The sequence below is a fragment of the Protopterus annectens genome, chromosome 1.part0 (genome assembly GCF_019279795.1).
Source record: "Protopterus annectens isolate FY-2018-M chromosome 1.part0, PAN1.0, whole genome shotgun sequence".
Classification (NCBI taxonomy): domain Eukaryota; kingdom Metazoa; phylum Chordata; order Ceratodontiformes; family Protopteridae; genus Protopterus; species Protopterus annectens.
In genome coordinates, this window is record NC_056725.1 from 597,328,747 (window position 1) to 597,348,456 (window position 19,710).

At 43.1% G+C, this 19,710-nt stretch overlaps 1 protein-coding gene across 1 annotated transcript in view; it reads left to right on the forward strand.

Moving 5' to 3' along the window:
- Positions 1-19,710, forward strand: part of MARK1 (microtubule affinity regulating kinase 1) — a 2,314,196-nt gene that overhangs the window by 2,092,974 nt on the left and 201,512 nt on the right. Inside the window, exon 15 of the mRNA XM_044061667.1 lies at positions 17,245-17,421. Coding sequence (XP_043917602.1) covers positions 17,245-17,421 — 177 coding nt within the window. The remainder of the gene's footprint in view (positions 1-17,244; positions 17,422-19,710) is intronic.

A 19,710-nucleotide genomic window follows, 5' to 3' on the forward strand; every position in this document is an offset into this window, starting at 1 on the left:
CAAGTTGATCAAGAGAATCTCTAGCATTTTTCAGCCCTCCTTTTACCATTTTCTAAGGTTTTTTTAACTCTTCATCCAGTTTTGGCAAAAAGCAGACTAAACAGACTCAACAAAATACAGGCAAATAGATGTTTAAGAGAAAATGACAAAGGGAATTCCAAATGAGTCTCAAACTTCCCAAAACCAAGTGTTAGGAATCTTTCTCTTGGGTCAGAGATCTCTTGCACAAGCTGGATTCCCAGAGAACATTTTGGAAGTCTTTTTTGATTCTTTCTCCCAGAATTTTGTTCTGGGCTGTCAGCTGGACACCTTAGTTCAAAGAGCATTTCTTCCATAGGAAAAAATAGATCTATATCCAGATGTACTTCTAAGGTATTCCTCTCAGACTTTGGTCACTGCAAGGGAATACCTCAGGATTTTAGCTCTCATGGCATCTGTGATTCTCACGATACCCCTAGCAAGACTCTTCATGAGAAAAAAAGTGGTATCTGAAATCTCTTTGTTACCAGCATCAGCTTTATTTATCTTTTCAAATCCTAGTGCTGGGGTCTGTCAGAAGAGAAATCATTTGATGGAGACAACAGATGTCATTGAATCCATTTCTTCCCTTCTCCCTCTTGCTGCAAGGTAGTCAGTCACCACAGATGCCTTGGACTTTGCATGGGGAGCAGTTTCAGGAAGGATAAAAGTGCAAGATGTGTGGGACACCAAGGACAAACACAAACAAGGAGATGCTTGCTCTGACCAAGGCACTCAACTCTCTGAACTATCTTGTGTCTCTGGGAGCCCTTCAAGTGGTTACAGACAATGCCACAGTTAATGTGGTACATCAACATGCAAGGGGCAACCAGGCCATACCCCCTTTGCAGACTGTGTATAACTTCAGACAACAGTCTTTACTGTATAGGCATCCTACATTTTGTCAGAGCAAAATTGTGTGGCAGACAAGCTGGGCAGGACTAGGGCAGACCCTCATGAATAGAAATTAGATCAGGGGTCTTCCAAGATTTGAACCATCTGTGGTGAGTTCAAAGGTTCATAGGTGTATACTAGGCTAATGACCACTAGGACCCTTATAATCCTAGCCATGCAACCCAAATGTGACCACCAAATTTGATGTATATGGGTGGTGATTTAATGACCAACTTTGTCCATCAGGGACATAGGAGCCAGATCAGGGGTGAATTTCCAATTATCCATCCATTGGTCTAAGTTGCTCTTGAAAAGAGGTAAGGAACAACTCTGCTTCACATGGAAGGAGAGCCTTCCAGAGAATGGGAATTTTTTGAGAAATCTATCCGTCTTTCCAACATGTCCTATTTATGTCGCAAGCAAAGTTTAGATCTTGTAATCTAGTAGTTCTGATGCTGTTTGTTTTGTGAATGTGCAAAGGTTTCATGAAAACAGGATCCAGGAATGCCCTATATGCAAGCAACGATCACCTCTCAGAAGTCTAAGATACCGAGTAAAGAGATAGGCCTTTGAGTTGATCAGTTTAGGACATTGTTTACTTCCTGTTTTCTTTTTGTAAGGAACCTTTGTGGATGTTCCAGCTGCTGCATGTGTCTGGTCAGGTACATACCGAAGGGGTCATTATACTTTATGATGGGTGTGAAGATGGCCAAGTACAGTGGTATGATGATCTCTCTGTACCTAGATACCATGCCCTTACTTATAAGTTGAGCAACATAGAAGAATTTTTTTTACTACCTTGGAGACATGCTGGTTGAAGGCTAGGTTACTGTCTACATGATTTCCCAGATCCTTGACTAGTGAATCAACTTTTGAGGGTGTTTTATTGATGATGCAGTCATCCGGGGTGGTAGACTTCCCAAAAGGTACTATAATGCATTTCTTGGTTTTAAGTTTTAAGTCATGGCTTTGGCACCGTGTTCGAGTTAGACCTTCCTGAAGGGAGTTCTCATCTTGGAAGGATTCACTGACTGCTCTCAGTTTGCAGTCATCTATGAACTTGGTCAGCCAAAGGCTTTTGACATTGGCTTTGACATCCAAGAAGTAGATGCCAAAGAGGAGTGGGTCCAGGACAGAGCCCTGGGGGACTCCTCTGGTAACCAGCCTCTTTGTGGAGGTGGCCTCACTGATTCTAACCTCCCAAGTCTGATCAGTGAGCCAACTAGCTGTCAGGTATGTGTTAAAGGGGTTTATTCCTAGTTCTATAAGTTTGACGACAGTGCACGAGTGAGGTATTATATAATGTGCTTTAGCTGTAGCTAGGTAGGCAGTATGGACCATTTTCCCTCGTCCATTGCCTTAGTGACCTTTTCAAAGAAGTCCGCCAGATTCAGTAAGCATGACCTTCCTTTGACAAATAACTGGGATGTATCCAGTGTCTGATGGTCTGCTGTGTCCTTGTTGATAACTTCCACTGTAATTCTTTCCATGGATTTGCAAGTAAGACTAGTTAGACAAATGGATCCATAGTTTCAAGGATCTGTCGAGGGCCTTCCCTTATGAAAGGGGAGACTGTTGCAGTCCTGTATTCATGTGGCACAAAGCATGTTTTTAAGACTGTAGTTAAATAATGACTCCAGGGGTCTTGATAAATCAAATTTTAGACAATTGAGGAGGCATCCTGAGACGTTACTGGGTCCCATTGAGGCCATGTTCTTGGCTTTAGTGAGAGCAGTCAGTACATGCTTCCTAGTTATAGCTGGAAGGGTTGTGTTTGAGGGGATGGTGGAGGTGGGTTAAAGTTAGAATTGAATTTAAGTTAGAATTGAATTTTTTCACTAACAAGTTTGCTGTATCACCAGGCTCTCTACATGTGGCAGCATTAACCACCAATTCAGCACATAGCTGTGTGTTACCGTTGAGGTTTCAGCCATAGCTGCTGTGGAAGACCTTCTGGTTATCTTTCACCTGGTTGGCTATCTTAATCTCAAAGTTGGCTTTCCTTGACCTAATTAGCCCTTTTATTTGGCTATTTAGTTTGAGAGAGTTTTATATGGGAATTACCCTTCCCGGTTTTTGACATTATTTTTACCTTTTGTTGTATATCCTGTTTAATTTGGAATGCCACCAGAGTGGCTTGTTTCTAGGGCTAGTCATGGGCTTGCTTCTGGAAGGTACAGCTGCCTCTATGCAGCCACTGACATGGTTGTAGGGAGATTCTGAGAGCAATTCAGCATAGAGTGCTGTTTTCTGTGTTTGTAGGGATATTGAATTTTGACAGTCCATCACTTAATAAAAGGTAGTTTGCCTTGGAATAGTTCCTGTTAGGGTTTTGATGGGATTACGGAGTTGATTTTGAAGGAACATGCTTTATTGTCAGACCTTACCAAGAAGGTTGAGACATTGGGGGGTGGTGAAGCATTCTTTCCTATTTGTAAGCATGAGCTCCAAGTATATTGAAGCCTCTAGTGGGTATATTCAATATTTGGTAAACGGTGCTTGTATTTGCAAAGTCCAGGAATCTCTGTGCTTGTAGATTTTAGGCTGTGTAGGATTCTCAGTCTATAAAGTGCTATTTAAGTCTCCCATGAGTAAGGTGTTAGGTTGGCTGGTAAATGTCTCCAGTAGGTGCAAGTATACATTGTAAGCTTCTTGGGACATGGAGGGTGACTTATAACTGGCTAGGATATGGTACTGGATTTTGTCTGTGGTGATGTGCGCATGCAAGTATTCCAGTGCATCATTCTGTTTGACCACCACAGAGTTATGCTTGTTATTGTTATATATTTAGAGACACCCCTCCCCTTAGCTCTTTTCTGTGCAGCTACTGGTCTAAAAGTGTGTAAAACACTGAAACCTTATGCTGCTGGGGTACTTCCTGCCACTTTAAACCATGTTCTCATTAACTGCAAAGATGCCTGTATTCTCAAGTGTGAGGAGGGCTTGGAGGGGAGTGTAGTTTTTTTTTTTGTTTAGGCTCCTAACATTGAGTAGTAACACCCTGAGGTTCAGTTGAGTTGATTTTAATAGGTCAGTAAGTTTGTCAATTTGGCATTACCTAAAAAGGGCACTATGGGGGTGGCTAAAGGTTTAGCCGGTATTCAAAAGCCCAGAGGGGAGAGGTGCAGACCATCAAAAGCAAAGCAACATGGTATGTTAGCTGTGTCCTCCCAAGCTGACAAATATTGGATCCCCTTTAAACGACACCATAAAGGAAGTTGTTGAAATCAATCATTTTTTTCTCATACTGTGGCACCATCCTTGGTGATGGGTAATATGCTGTTCAGTGTTAGTCTTATGCCAGCTTGAGACAAACTCTGAAAGCTCTATAATGTCTCTCTCCATATAGTCCATGAAGGTACAGCTCAGGTCATTTAAACCTAAATTGAAATATGATGTAATCATACTTGTATCTGTAGTGTAATGACTTGAGTGTATGCTTGATTTGGCGGACACTGGCTCCAGATAAGCAACTAACAGTTATCTTGTTGTCCACCCTGGTCAGAGAGCCATTAGTATATTTTACAGTAGAATCCCGTAGGACGAGAGTCCTGGGAATTGTGTTGTTTTACCTTATGGGCTTTGATTGGGGCTCCACTGTGTGTGACAGTATGTATGGTTTTAGGTGGTGTTTTTCTGAGCGTGTTTGGACTTGCTGAGGCATAGCTTTGACAATGGCTGATCTAGACAGGCTTTGTTGTTAAGGAAGTTTGCTTTTAAGTGCTTCACCATGCATTAGCCTGTGTGTGTGTTGTGTACTATGTGAGGTGGGTGTTGTGTGCATGGTTCCAGCAACCTGATGTGCACTTGTATGCAAGAGTTTAGCCTCCAGTGTCATTTCATTGTGCAAGTACATCTCTCGCATACTGTGTCTACTACTTTAAGGATTAAGTGGTTGTCAGTAAACATGAAACAATTGCTACATTGTCTCAAGATTCCCATATCCACTAAGCTGGCTACAGAGAACTTAGGAAATTGTATAGCCATACTTCCAGTCCTTTGATTTGTGAGCTACAAGGGGGTGGTTTATTGGGGTTAGAAGGCTATTAAGGGCGCTTTATCAGAGCAGATTATGATAAACAGTACTAAATTCCATTAACTTGTTTGCACAGTACTGAATTCAACTAAATCTGTAGGTATTTCTACTTGACTCCCAACTGACTACTCTAAGCTTGTTAGCGCGCACAATATTTGTGCTATATTACTACTTTACAGGGTGCACTTTTATGAACTGTTTTTTCTAGGTCTTTGCTACTGCACAGGGCACTGCTAACCTATGCAAATGTGCAAAATTTCTAGAAGCACATTAAAAACAGACAACTAAATGAGCTATCTGGCCAATAAAATGACTACACTGAGTCCTTTTGTGTATTTCCCATTCACACAGACCAGGCAAACACCTCCTGCCACAAGATAAGTGAACCCAATCCTGCTAATGTAGAAAACACAGAAGAGACCTACAAGTGCAGTGCTACCACAAGCCACTTAAACAACTAGCTGGAAATCCCTTGCTGAATGCAGTTTCAAGATGGTCTTGCAGCAGTAACGGTGCGAGGAAGAGCATTTTTTAACAATAAAATCTCTTAAATGCACACACACATGCAAGGAACAGCAGTGTTCACTTAAAGTAATTTAAGTGCAGTTTAGCAATCACAGGAACTTTGCCTGGATAGCACTGGATAGAAGTAAAATACTACTTGAATGCAGACTAGGACTCCAAGCTTTGTTGAACTCCTGGAAAACGGACAGGAGACAATATGTAGTAAAGGTTTACTCAAGAGCAGTACTGGTTTGCTGGATGGGCACTCCGTATCGTGGATCTGTTGAAAAAATTGATGGGAAGAGTACATATCTTATACAACAGTCTGTAGCAAAGAAACAGGGGTGGATGAGACTTTTGAAGATAGGATTATCATAAAGGATGGAGGCCACAGACACAGCCCTATTATAAAACAACACCAGCCGTAAGGGTGGGAGGGATGGAGAAAAACAACCCTCACGTACACCTGTTTACCTCCTCTCTGAATAATCAACCAGCAAGATTCTGTCCCAGGACTCAATGCAAAAAGGCCTGGAAGATGGTTGCCTTTTCTTTTTCTTGGATAGGAATGTTTCCTGTATGGTTTTCCACACTTTCCACTGATATCTAGAGTACTTCTGAAGATTCAGAAGGAATCCCCCAAGTTCATTGTGATGACTCCCTTTTGACCCGGGCAACCATGGATGTTATGTGATCCTATCTCGCCTACATTCTGAACTGATGGGTTCGGAGCCGATCCCTCGGCTCCGACTTGGCACGCTTATGCTATAGAGCGAGGCCTCTAATTGGCTGAGCTATCTTTATCCCAGGATGCACCACCACTAATCCCCCAGATCTCGTTTGCCGCTATCAAGCATAGACGTGGTCTCAACATTGGCTGGGCTAAGTACTAGTTTTTAGGCTTTTTTCCTGTCACAAATTTCCTTTCTTTGAACCCAAAAGCTGTTTTAACAGCTATTGTTGATATATTAGGGTGTTTGGTGTAGTTGTGTGACTGAATTCAAAAAATTTTTAGTCAGGGAAGGTTTCCCGTTTCAGTTAGAGGGGCCTTCCCCTGTTACATTACTGTTTCTGTTTCTGTAATTTCTTGGGTCAAGTACCCGTTTAAGTTAGAGGGTCTTGACTCCCTCTTTCTATCTTTTGCTCTTTTGGTCAGTTAACTGTTAGTGTAAAAAAAAAAAAAAAAAATTTTTTGTTAAAGTTGTATTGAACTGTCTTAACTGAAGTTTAGTGTTATAGTGTTCACTTTTATTGGTTCTTTGGCGAGGCAGTTATGTCGAAAGAACACAAACCCTCCGGGTTTAAGAAATGCACGAGGTGTGGTTTTAAAATGTCCATAACGGACGACCACGCCTCGTGCGTTTATTGCTTAGGTGCTAAGCATTTGCAAGAGTCGTGCAGCGTGTGCCATGCGTTCTCTTCGAGAGTCCTCCAGGAGAGGAAAAACAAATTAATCCTCAAGGGATTAATCAAGCCTTCCTTCGAGGAGGCTTTATCTTCCTCTCCGTCTCCTTCTAAAAAGAAGAAAGCATCGACTCCGACCAGTCAGTCGGAACCGACTGCTAAGAAATCCAAGCAGACTTCTCCATCGGCTCCACGGACTTCGGAGCCGAGGTCGGAACGGTCTGCCTCGATGCCTCCAGCCTCGACCCCTCTGGTCTCGGAGCCGAGGTCTGGGGCATCGAGAGGCGGGTCACCCTCATCGGCTCCACTGATATTGGAGCCGATCAGGGTTACCGGCTCAGACTCTTCCCCCTCGGAGCCGAAGTCCTCATCGGCACCGAGGGAAATTTCCTTGAAACCTTCCTCGGAGCCGATAGTTGTTGAGTCCTTTCGGAGCCGGTCCCAGAGCCCTTCGGAGCCGATGGAGAAATCGGTTCGGGCCCGATCGGTATCCTCTAGGTCATCCAAGATGTCCGATTCGGACATCGACAGGGTGCTCCTTCAACTCTTCCAGTCTCCGGTGTTCTAAAAGCTTGTTTCGGCTCCAGCCCATTTGGCTTCGGAGCCGATGGTCCACTCCCTTACTGTGGTTCCTCCTCCAACAGCTTCGGCACCGTTGGAGCCGGTGCTGGTGGAACCTGTGGAGGTGTTAGGGTCGGGCCCGACCCTTGCTCCAACTCCGGCTCTTGGGTCGGAGTTCAGTACACGGACTTCTTCCTTCGGCCCTGGGGGGGAGGCTTCGGGATTGATGCTCTCGGTCCCAAGTCTCCCTCTTGGTGCGTCGGCGGCGGGAGTACCGTCCACTGTCGTGGCCACGGAGGTGGGACCCTCCCAGGATTCTGGTGGTCCCGCCTTCAGGGCTATGAGGAGTGCTTTAGCCAAATCCTCCTTGGCTACCTCCACGGTTTCCCCAGCTACCTCCCTGCATACGGAGACTGGGTCGTTGGCAGTCCCCCTGTCTTTGGACAGTGGAGCCCCCGGGCCTCAGGTTACCCCCGCTGGGGTTTCTCCCCCTCCTGGAGGTCCTTCTGAAGCCTCTTCGGAAGAACCCCCCAGGAAAAGGTCGTGCAAGAGGAAGCACGTTGACTCCCCTGATGAGTCTTTGACATCCGACACCAATCTCGATGATGCAGAGGGGTCCCCTAAGTCGTCCTCGGATGATGTCTCCTTTGCAGACATCCTAGAAGCCCTAAAACAGCGAGGCGGCTGGCAGTCCAAACCTCCCTCTGCTGAAGAGTCGGTGTTCCTGAAGGCCTTCGGGGCTCAGCCCTCCGCCTGCTGGGTGTCTCCGCCCTTCGAGCTCTTGGATTTGATCTGTCGGAGGGCGTGGGAACACCCAGACTCTGTGGAACCGGTGCCTGCTCGTCCGAACAAATTTCTCTTGGCGTCCCCTGATAGAGAGTTCCTTACTAAAGGTGTGGCTGTAGATGCTTTGGTGGTGGCATCTGCTACCCAGCAAGATGTAGCAGAGGCTTCTACGTCCGTCCATCCTCCTAATAAGGAGTCTAGGAGCATGGATCGGTACGGAAAGCGCACCCTTAGTTCAGCGGCCTTTACACTGAGGTCTTTGAACTACCTGACACACTTTACCAGATTTCAGAGGGATCTGATTAAGGAGCTATCCGATACCCTCTTGGGTAACCTGCCTGAGGAGCTGGCCCAGACAGTTGGCTCTCAGCTGGCTACAATGTCGTCCATTTCGAACTCGTCCATGAGGCTCATTTCAGAGGCGAAGGGGTGAGTAGAGAGGCGGGTACAGGCATTGCTCTACGTAGACAAGCCTGGCTCCGCCTGTGTCACTTCGCGGAGGCCTTTAAGTCTTCATTTGCCGACGCCCCCTTTGATGGGTCCTCCCTGTTTGGACCCAAGGTAAAAGACACACTAACCCGCTGTGAACAGGAGGTTAAGACTCTGACTGCCGTAGGGGCATGATTTTCCACTCCCTTTCGGCCTTATCCCAAGGCTAAAAGAGGAGGGAAGATGTGGTTCCGTAGATCTCAGAAGCCTTACCCCTCTCAGCAGGAAGGTTCCCCTTCCAGAGGCAGAGGAGGGGGAAATTCATCCGGAAGACGCCGTCCCAGAGGCGGCAGAGGCCCTCGCAATACTGGAGACCGCGAGTCCTTTCGTGGCTCTTCAGCTTTTCATAGTCCCTGAGGGATTGCCCGGCTGTGCTGCTCCGGAGCCAGTCGGGGGTCGTTTCTCGAAGCACCTGAAGGCCTGGGAAGGGATCACTCAGGACCGATGGGTGCTTCGGATTATTGCCGGAGGTTACTCCATCCCATTCTCTCACCCCATCCCTCAGTCCAAAAAAATCCCGGACCCGCCACCCAGTCAATGGGATACCGCAGCCTCAGAAGTTTCAAAGCTGCTGCAAAAAGGAGTCATCCAACCGGTCCCCGTAGACCAGATCGGATTAGGAACTTACTCAAGATTCTTTTTGGTGCCAAAAAAGACCGGGGACTTGAGGCCCATATTGGACCTCAGCATCCTAAATCGTTCAGTCAGAAAGTCCAAGTTCCGAATGGTCACTCTACAAACCATTCTCCCATTGCTGGAGAAGGGTGTTTGGATGTGCTCCATAGATCTCAAGGACGCTTATTACCATATCATGGTACATCAAGCGTCCAGGAGACATCTGCGCTTCAGCCTAGCAGGCAGTCATTTTCAGTTCCGTGCGCTGCCCTTTGGTCTCACCACAGCCCCCAGGGTGTTCACCAAGTGCTTGGCAGTAGTGACTGCTCACCTGAGAAGTCTAGGATTCCAGGTGTTTCCGTATCTAGACGACTGGCTCCTAACTGCCACCTCCAAGCATCTACTTCGGCGGAGCCTACAAGCCACTATCTTACTGGGCAATTCCCTTGGAATCACCTTCAATTGGCCAAAGTCTGTATTGCGGCCTTCTCAACGAATAAGATTCATAGGGGTAGAGATAGACTCAATCCAAATGCGGGTTTATCTACCTTCGTACAGAATTCAAACCATGCAAAATCAAGTTCGAGCCTTACTTCCCAAATCCAAAGCCCCAGCCAGGATGGTCCTGCAGTTATTGGGATCCATGTCGGCAACAGTTCTTCTAGTTCCCTTGGCAAGGTTGTACATGAGAATCCTCCAGTGGCTTCTTTCAGCCCAGTGGTCCTTTCAGGAACTCCCTCTCAGTCACCTCATATGGATCACGGAATCTTGCAAACGGGACCTTCGCTGGTGGCTAGTGCCCTCCAATTTCGATCAGGGATGACCCTTTGTTCTTCCTCCTCCGGCGGCCACTTTGACCACGGACGCCTCGCAGATGGGGGGGGGCATTCCCTGGGCAGGTCAGTCCAAGGCAAATGGCACCCGGAAGAGACTCTTCTTCATATCAACATCCTAGAAATGAGGGCAGTACTCCTGTCCCTTCAAGCCCTTCACGATTATCTCCCCCAGGGCGTAATCGCTGTTCACTCAGACAACATGTCAGTTGTCTGGTACCTGAACAAGCAGGGAGGGACCAGATCCTATCCTCTTTGCAGAGAAGCCATGAGAGTTTGGGAATGGGCAGTCTCGACCAAACGCTTCCTAGTGGCTACTCACATACCGGGCAAGTCCAATGTCATAGCCGACAGATTGAGCAGAACAATCCTCTCCCCTCACGAATGGTCTCTGAATATGACAGTGGCAAGTCAGATTTTCAGCGAATGGGGAGTTCCGTGTTGCGACCTCTTCGCGACTCCTCTGAATGCGAAGTGCAAGGAATTTTTCTCCCTAATCCCGGCTCCGGGGAAGAGCCCCATGGACGCATTAGTCCATCCTTGGCCCACCGGCTTGCTTTATGCCTTCCCTCCAGTTCCACTCCTCCCCAGGGTGATTCAAAAGGCATCTCTCTTGGGGAGCAAAATGATCTTGAATGCTCCTTACTGGCCTCGTCAAGTGTGGTTCCCCTATCTTCGGAAACATGCCCTGGAAGGTCCATGGTTTCTGGATCAGATACCAGACCTACTGGTTCATCAGTCGGGACTGTTCCACCAGTCCCTACACACCTTAAAATTGACGGCTTGGCTCCTCCTCTTCCGACGATAGTCAGGAGTCATGCATTGGATTCAGATGTTGTACACATATTATCTTCGGCCCATAAGTCTGCTACAAAGAAACTGTATTCTAGCAAATGGAAAAGGTTTGCTATTTGGGCTCAACTCCGGGGCCTGGACCCCATTTCTATTCCCGTGGCAGAAGTACTAAAATTTCTGACCTCTCTTTTCAATCAGGGCTCTTCAGTTTCTACCATCAAAGTACAATTGGCAGCAATTTCTAATTTCCACGAATCCATAGACCCACCTTTAATGAGCAACAGATTGTGTAAGACCTTCTTGAAAGGTGCTGCTTATTAAGACCTCCGATTTCTCATCCTGCACCTTCATGGGATCTCGATATAGTATTACGCGCTTTGACTTCTTTCCCCTTTGAACCAGCAGCTACATGTGATCTAAAGTTTCTATCATGGAAGACAGCCTTTCTGGTGGCGATTACTTCTGCCAGAAGAGTTTCAGAGCTTCAAGCTTTGTCAGTGAAACCCCCGTACTTGGTTTTTCATAAAGACAGAGTATCCCTCAGACCAAATCCTTCTTTTGTTCCTAAAGTTTGTTCTACTTTCTGCTTACAACAATCGTTAGAGCTTCCAGTTTTTTTCCCGAAATACTCTTAACAAAGCGGAGTTCATATTCCACACACTAGATGTCCACAGACAGTTACGTTTTTATTTAGACAGGACCAAACAAACAAGGAAAACAGATCAGTTGTTTGTATCCTTTGCAGATAACAGATTGGGCAACGCTGTCACAAAGGTCACTATTGCCAAATGGATCAGGGACTGTATTACTCAAGCATATGTTTATTCTAACAAAGAGCTTACAACCTCTGTCAAGGCTCATTCTACAAGGGCTATGTCTACTTCGGTAGCATTTCATTCTAAGCTTGCTATTAGTGACATTTGTGCTGCGGCTACATGGTCTTCCCCGCACACCTTCATTTCCCACTACAAATTAGATGTGGCATCTAGAGGACGAGCTTCATATGGTTCCACAGTGCTCAGGAGTGTTTTCCAATGAGCCACCCGGGATTTAGGTGCTTGGGACGCTGTCCCATCAGTTCAGAATGTAGGCGAGATAGGATCACATAACATCTTTTAGTTATGTACTCACCATAACTTCAGATGTTTGGGATCCATCTCGCCTACATTCTAATAACCCACCCTCCTTCCCCCTTCCTTGGAGATCAGAGGATATCAGAAGGTCCGAATCCTGTTGTTTCATCTTGAAACATCTAACAATGTTATATAACCAAGTTGTGCATATGTGCATGAATGCGGACAAACAAGATCTGGGGGATTAGTGGTGGTGCATCCTGGGATAAATATAGCTCAGCCAATTAGAGGCCTCGCTCTATAGCATAAGCGTGCCGAGTCGGAGCCGAGGGATCGGCTCCGAACCCATCAGTTCAGAATGTAGGCGAGATGGATCCCAAACATCTGAAGTTATGGTGAGTACATAACTAAAAGTTCTCCATTCTTTTGGAAATGGCCAGAGACAATTACCACAAGCTTCCCCACAGACTGGATCTATACACAAAAGAATAGGGGTGTTTGATACCCTGACATTAATCAACTTCATTTGACTGTCTGGATGATAGGGTCTTAATTTACTTTAGGCACTTGTTTACTGAGGACATGCAGCAGGTACTAATGGAAGCAAGAAAGCCTGCTACTAGGAAATCATATTTTAGCAAATGGAAAAGATTTTCTAGTTGATGCCAGTGACATAACCAGCACCCAATCAGGGCTACCTGTTGTCTGGTTTTACAGTATTTGTGTTTGTTAGTATTCTCTGGTCTTTTTTGTTCCTCTATCAGGGTTCATTTATGGGCCATTTCAGCATGTATGCCCATGGATCCTCCATGCAGTCTCATTTTCAAAATGTTTTTGAAAGGGGTTTTGCATAAGAGACCTCCAAGAAAACTGGTGGCCCCTTCTTGGGATCTTAATTTTGTTTCAGAAAAGCTAACATTTACTCCATTTAAACTAGCTAACCTGGCTGACTTGAGGTTCTTAACAAAGAAAACAGTTTTACTGATTGCTCTGACCTCTGCAAGAAGGGTATTTGAGTTGCAAGCTCTTAAGGTGAGTCAACCATATCTCAGTTTCCATAGCAACAGGGTTTCATTGAGAACTAATCTTTCTTTTATGCCTTAAATGGTATCCTGGTTTACTTTAAGCTGAACTATCCATCTCCCTGTTTTCTTTCCTAAACCAGAAAATGAGGGAAAAATGATACTCCCCATCTTGGATGTCCATAGACAACTCTGGTATTATCTTGACAGAACTAAATCTTTTCAGATTTTTTGATCAATTTTTGTAAACGTAGGAAGAAGGGACAACCCGTGTCAAAATGGACATATTTCCAAATGGTTGTCTAAATATGTTGTCTTTTGCTATGCTCACCATAACAAAACTGTCCCAGGCAGGGTCAAAGGGTAGAATTCTAGAAGTAACCAAGAAGCTGCTACTTGGTTCTCTGTGCATACTTTTACAAAGTATTTCAATAAACCAACCAGTACTAACCAGTAGTGGAAAAACAGGAACTGATAACAAAAATTCCACTTTTACAAAGCACTACAAGCTTGATTTCTTTAGGTCCTGATCAGACTTTGGTAGCACTATTCTCCAGAAGTTACTGGATTCTTCTCCCTCCACCTCCCAAATGTAATTAGCTAGGATAATCTACCCCATATAAACTTAGCATAACAGTAGATGTTTGAATGATCAATGCTGCAGTAGCCACTCCCTCCCTCCATCCCATTTGTTGTTTTGATACGCTTTTTATGCCAGTGTGTGGACATTATTTTTTTTGTTTTTCCTAGCTTTGTTCTTTCAGGGCTCATCCTCCTCCTGTCTGTTGGCAGGAAAGCTCTGAAGGGCTTTGCACCCAAACTTGTTTTTAGACAGTTCAACTTGAACTGCTTGACAGTTTGGACACATGGAAGGTGCCCTGAAGCTGTGGAAGCTGGCTGGCTGTTATATCCTTGACAGGCTATAACTCCTATAGCTAAGGCTACTACAGCAGTGATCATTTCAACATTTACTGTTGTAGTATGTTTACTTACACAATTATAGTTTCCCTTTGTGAAATGCTGTATGAAATGGCTTCTAATATAAACAAACATATTTGCATCAATTCTATCTATATTAGTTATGAGAATGAAAGAGTAGATGTAGGAAAATGAGCAGCACTGTGTGAAAAGATCTCGGTTTCACAACTACAGAGACCAGGGTTCAAGCCTGACATCCTGGTGTTTGTGTCAGGTTTTTATGTTCTTCCTGTTCTGTTCAAGTTCTTTTTGGATACTCCATTTTTTCAGACTCCAAAAATATGTTGGTTGAGTAGTTGTCCTGAGCTGTCTCTGTATAAATGTGTATCATAACAATAAAACAAGATAGAGAGGTGTAATAAAAATGCATGCCTCTGTAAAATTTCAAGATATTTTATCATTCCTCAGCCAACATAATCGGACTCCCCACCATCAGTTTGAGTGAGTCATCAAGTGTTTTTCACTGCTCAACCTGCTATGTTGACTGAAGGACCTATTAAGACTACTGAACTAAAGCCCTGCCCTGTACTGCAGTAATCAGGCATGCATTGTGTATATTGATTTGTAAAAGGAAATATAAACTACTGTATAACAAAAAGAACATATGTTTTAAAACATGTATAATTTAAATGTTAAAACATGTATAATCTTCAGTTTCTGCATTCCCATAGAAAACCATAAAGTACAGCCCTACCTACCAACGCATTACACTCACTAAGATGGAAATACCATAATAAATAACATATGAATCTTTAAATATTAAAATAATAGATATAAAAAATACAAACCTTGATTCCACAGAAAGTTGCACAAAATGGTGGCTGAATTATCCCAATTCCAAAATAAATCTGTGCTTAAAAGTAAAGCATTGTCCTACCCAACTGAAAAAAATGCAAGAAAACCTGCAGAAAATTAATAGAAACCTGATACTGTGATTTTCATTTCCAAACCATAAAAGGAAAACCTGTACTATAGAAATAGAAAAAAGCATTAAATTGTATTTATTGGCATTCCTTAATTCATTCGCCAGTAAAGCTCATTGACACTAGATCTTTCAGAACAATTGGATTTAAATTCATAACTTACCCACCCCTTCTCCCCCAACAAAAGCAATTTTTCCAGCACCAAATTCATTAAAATGAAAGCTCCACGTACATTGATACCATGTTAAGCAGCATTCCACATGTAGCTGTCCAGTTACCCATATCTTGCTTAAGATGTACATCCTTCTGAATGACCATACTGCAACCACCTGCTGTGTTCCCCAGGTTGCAGAAAGTAATATATACAGTTCCATGATCCAGATATCAACGCATACACACCAATAACAAACCCAACTTGAAACTTAATATTTGGTTCTAAACCCATTAATCCAAAATGCTAACAATTAATTTATCCCCTCAAAAAATATAATATTGAACTACTTTCCATCTTTCCTTGATGGCTGAAAAAACACCCTTTGAACCGAAGTTAAAATAAAAAGTTTGTTTCCCCAAAACACCCACCCCTACAACTAGAACCATTGCAGCTAGTGAACACAGATGAAAAGAAAAATTAAGCAATTCAAAAACCTCCTCCCTCCTGCCCCCCCCCCCCCCCCCCACACACACACACACACCAAAAAAGCTACTATATATTTCTTTATCTCCAGTAACTTTGTATCCTTACGGTAAGAAAAACACATTCATAAAAAGCTTACAAGCCCATTGGAATCTCTGAGAATAATTAAAAATACATAAAATTTTGGAGGACAAAAGATACATAGAAAATTTGTGGATCTGGTCTTAGTTTGTTCTGCTGTAATGGTAGGAATATGTTTCATGATGAATGTCATATTGTGAAACTTGTCTGTCCACCCACACGTCAAAGCATTTTATGTATCTGACATGAGACCCTTGTTATTCCATGTGCAAATATAGTATATACTTTTTTACCTTTTTGGACCAGGTCTTGGCTGAAAAGGGACCACATACCAGTGCACTTGCTAACAAATAATGAAGTACCAAATCAGCAGTAGGAAAAGTTGCTGTTGTGCAGTTTTTTCTAAATGCCTTTTTCTTTACAGTTTCAGTATTAATATCCTATATTTAGTATAGTGCTTTTCCATGCTGCTTTTATATCTTTTACTATCATTGTTGGAATTATTTTAAAAACTGATGTAGTCAATTACATGGTTATACTATAGCTGAGCATAATTCATTTTTATACCACAGTTTTATTGGGTGTGCGCTGCCTATAATTTATTTACTTCTCCTTTCCTTGACTCAGGAAAAGCTAAAATGATGTGTTCATGTCCACTGAATTTTGCTCGTTTCTGAAATCTGTACCTCGGTCATAGAGAGCTCTGCACTTTAGTGAAGCATTATGCTGTGGGTTGGCACTTTCAAGTGCCTGGCCTTCTTTAGCCGAGTCATGATCTACACAGATTACTCACATAGAAGTGCAGTCCTACCTCCTTGACTGTCCTTAATGTGATTCTTACTCAGCATTAGGACTGAATGGTGATTATTCTGTTCATGAAAGGCAAAAATTGCATGCATATCATAATTTGATTGTAGTAAATATTTATCTGTCATTCCAGCAGCCTCTTCTCTCATTTAGGATATGTATGTTGCCTACAGTTTTATCTTCTCCTTGCCCGGTGATAGCACTCTTTGTTAGCTTGTGTAGGAATCCTTGAAAACATTTTACACTGCTGTTTTGTTAAGGAAAAATAATTCAGCTGCTGTACTAAAAGGGAAGCTGAGATGGGGTGCTAAGGTGAGTTGTATAACTTGATCGTATGGTATGGTATTGTGCACTTGGAGATGCCTTGGCACCAGGTTGGTACCACTTTTTCACTCAAATGATTTCTGGACTTACGACATTATAAACAACAGCTGTTACTGAATGGATAAAACTCCCCAGTAAGATCAAAATTACAGCGTGTTATCCCATTTGGTTATGCAGTGCAGTCTAAAAATGTTTACCTACATTGCCTTTCAGTGTATTTTATGAGGAGAATTTTTATTTAGAATACATTTCATGAGGAAGAAATCATCATAATAGACAGCATTAAAGATTATGAAAACTAGCATATGTTACCCGTTATTTTGTAAAGTAAGATCTCAGTATGCACATCTCCATGTCTCAAACAGGTAATTATAACTGTTAAGTAATGGTACACAGAGTAAACTAACAAGTGTTTGTTTTGTGTTTTTAATACCTTCTTGGCTAATCGCTGTGCAACTGACCAGTTTAACTGAAATGTCTGCTTGTGCAAGCACTACTTCTACATCCTCTGCAAGTTCTGCTATGGCTTCTGCTGTACCATCAGCACGACCGCGACACCAGAAATCTTTGTCCACTTCTAGTCATCCTGTAAAAATGACATTGCCTCCAATAGAAGATGGTACAGAGGGCTATAGACCAAGGTGTGTATTACTCTGCTGGTGGTCTTTATAGGAAGTTTGCATGCACATATGTTTTTGTGTTAGCAAATGTTCTTGTAGAACACAGAACTCTGTCTGCATTTGCTTAAAATAGAAGGCATTTAACAAATGTGCTTTATTCCCTTTGGTGTGAAGTTGTTTTTATTAAAAATGTAATAAAACTAATCTAATTAGGTAAAGTTACCTTTCTGACTGTATTCTAGAAAATAGATACTTTATGAAAGTGACATGTCAGCTGACATTTCTCAGTTCCCAGGCTAAAACTGTTTTTCTGAAACTACATGAATAATATTTTTGGCATAGCGAAATCATATTTACAAGATGCTGCACTACTTTTATCTCTGAAGAATAGTCATAAAAAACATGTTAATTATCTTATTGAAAAAAAAAAAAACATTCTAAGCTTGGCCTTAGTTTATGATCATATGAATGTGCTTTTGGAAGAAGGTTTATAATTCTTGAATTTGTACAGTTGTTATAGCTAGTAAACTGTGCTGCCTCCCTACCCTTTTTCCATTTTTATCTGAAAGATGCCTTGCTGAACCCTTCCATTGATCTACACTATTCCAGCTTCTGACATTATATACAGTGCCTTATCTTCTGTATACAGTCGCATTTCTTTAATCTTTTCATAAACTGCCATCAGTGGTTGATTTTTCACTTAATTTTACTCTTCATCTCAAGTTTGATACCACAGTTTATCTACATGAAATCCAGATTTTATTTCATTCACTGTGTGCATGGCAGACTATGAACTTTTCCTAATGCCCGTGCATTTTCATTCCTTCCCCCATTTTAAAATAATTGATTGTACACCATATGCAGGATCATTCTCCACTTTTTCTGGTAGACTGCTTGAACTGGACACAGTACTCCAGAGGTAGCCTTACCAGTACACTGAGCAATAGGATGATCTTTGCATCTCTCTACTCCAGTCTAGTAGGTCATTACCCAAACATCTTGTTTTTCTTTGTAGAAGTTCTTTCTGTTTGCATTGCATTGCCCACCTTTAGTGGTAATTGTAATTTCAGAGTTATTTCTCTACCATGTATAGACACATCCTTTTTAGGATGGTAAGTGATTCCAGTTGCAGTGTGTGCTCTTCCCATGAATGATTGAGCTAAAAAAAAAAAACTTTCATTGAACCTGACTTGGTCCCTTTACCTACTGTTGTGTGACCTTGGAGTCAGTTTATTTAAAATTAGAAGGTCTTGGAGATTTCCCACCATATGTGGGTGCAGTTAGAGTTTCCTTGTGCTAAAAAAGCTTGAGATTTTACATTATTCAGTCCATCCACTTCAGTACCAAAGGACTAGTCACTGAGGGCAACTCCAAATCAACATCCGCACTTCTCTCCAAAGCACAGGCTCCTCCTGTAACTCCTACAGTATACCCCACTTCCTTTAGCACTCCAAATCCCATTTGCCACCTTCGTAATGAGGGGAAAAGTTCCCCAAAATCCATTTGGATGACTCCAAGTTTGGAGAAATATTTGAATTAATGGGACAGAGGGGACTATGACATACAGACCTCCCCTCCCGATGAGTTTCTGTAGGAAGCATTTTGGACTGTCCCATCTACATCATGAGTGGTCACCCTCACCCTTGTGGACATTATGATAGGCTTAGTTACAGAGAGGGCATGGTGAAAACTCAGTGTGGTGGAACCTATACCTTGGTAGCCTGACAAGCTTCTCCTGCCTCCCAAGGATAGACCTCAGTGGAGCAAAGCTACCCTTATAGACTCTGTCATGGTAGTGGCTGCTACAAAAAGGGAACTCTTGGATGAAAGCCCTGCTGTTCATCTTTAGACAATTTGTGTGAAGGACTAAATGGAGAAGCGCTTTTTACTTCAAGCACTTTTATTATTAGGGCTGTCTGTCACTTGATGCAAATGATCCGCTTTCAGTGAGAGCTGGCAGAAAAGACCCTGGACTTGCCACAGAGGTTGCCTAGCTACCTAAGATATTTGCAGACATATCAAATCATAGGTGGCAACAATGCAAAATATTGCATCACTGTCCAGGAGGCTTTTACATAATGCAACTGTCGGGGCTGCTAGGCCAGACATATCTGTGCCATGCATGGATCATATTATGCTGATTTTCCAGAGATGTTTAAGGCATCTTTCACTAACACACTCCATTGGATGAGTCTGTCTTTGAACCAAGGTGAAGGAGAAGTTGCTCAAAAGTGAGCAGGCTGATAAAACTCTCCTTTTCAGTTGGTGACAAGTTCTTAGCCCCGCATAAGTAGTTTTCTATGAAAAAAA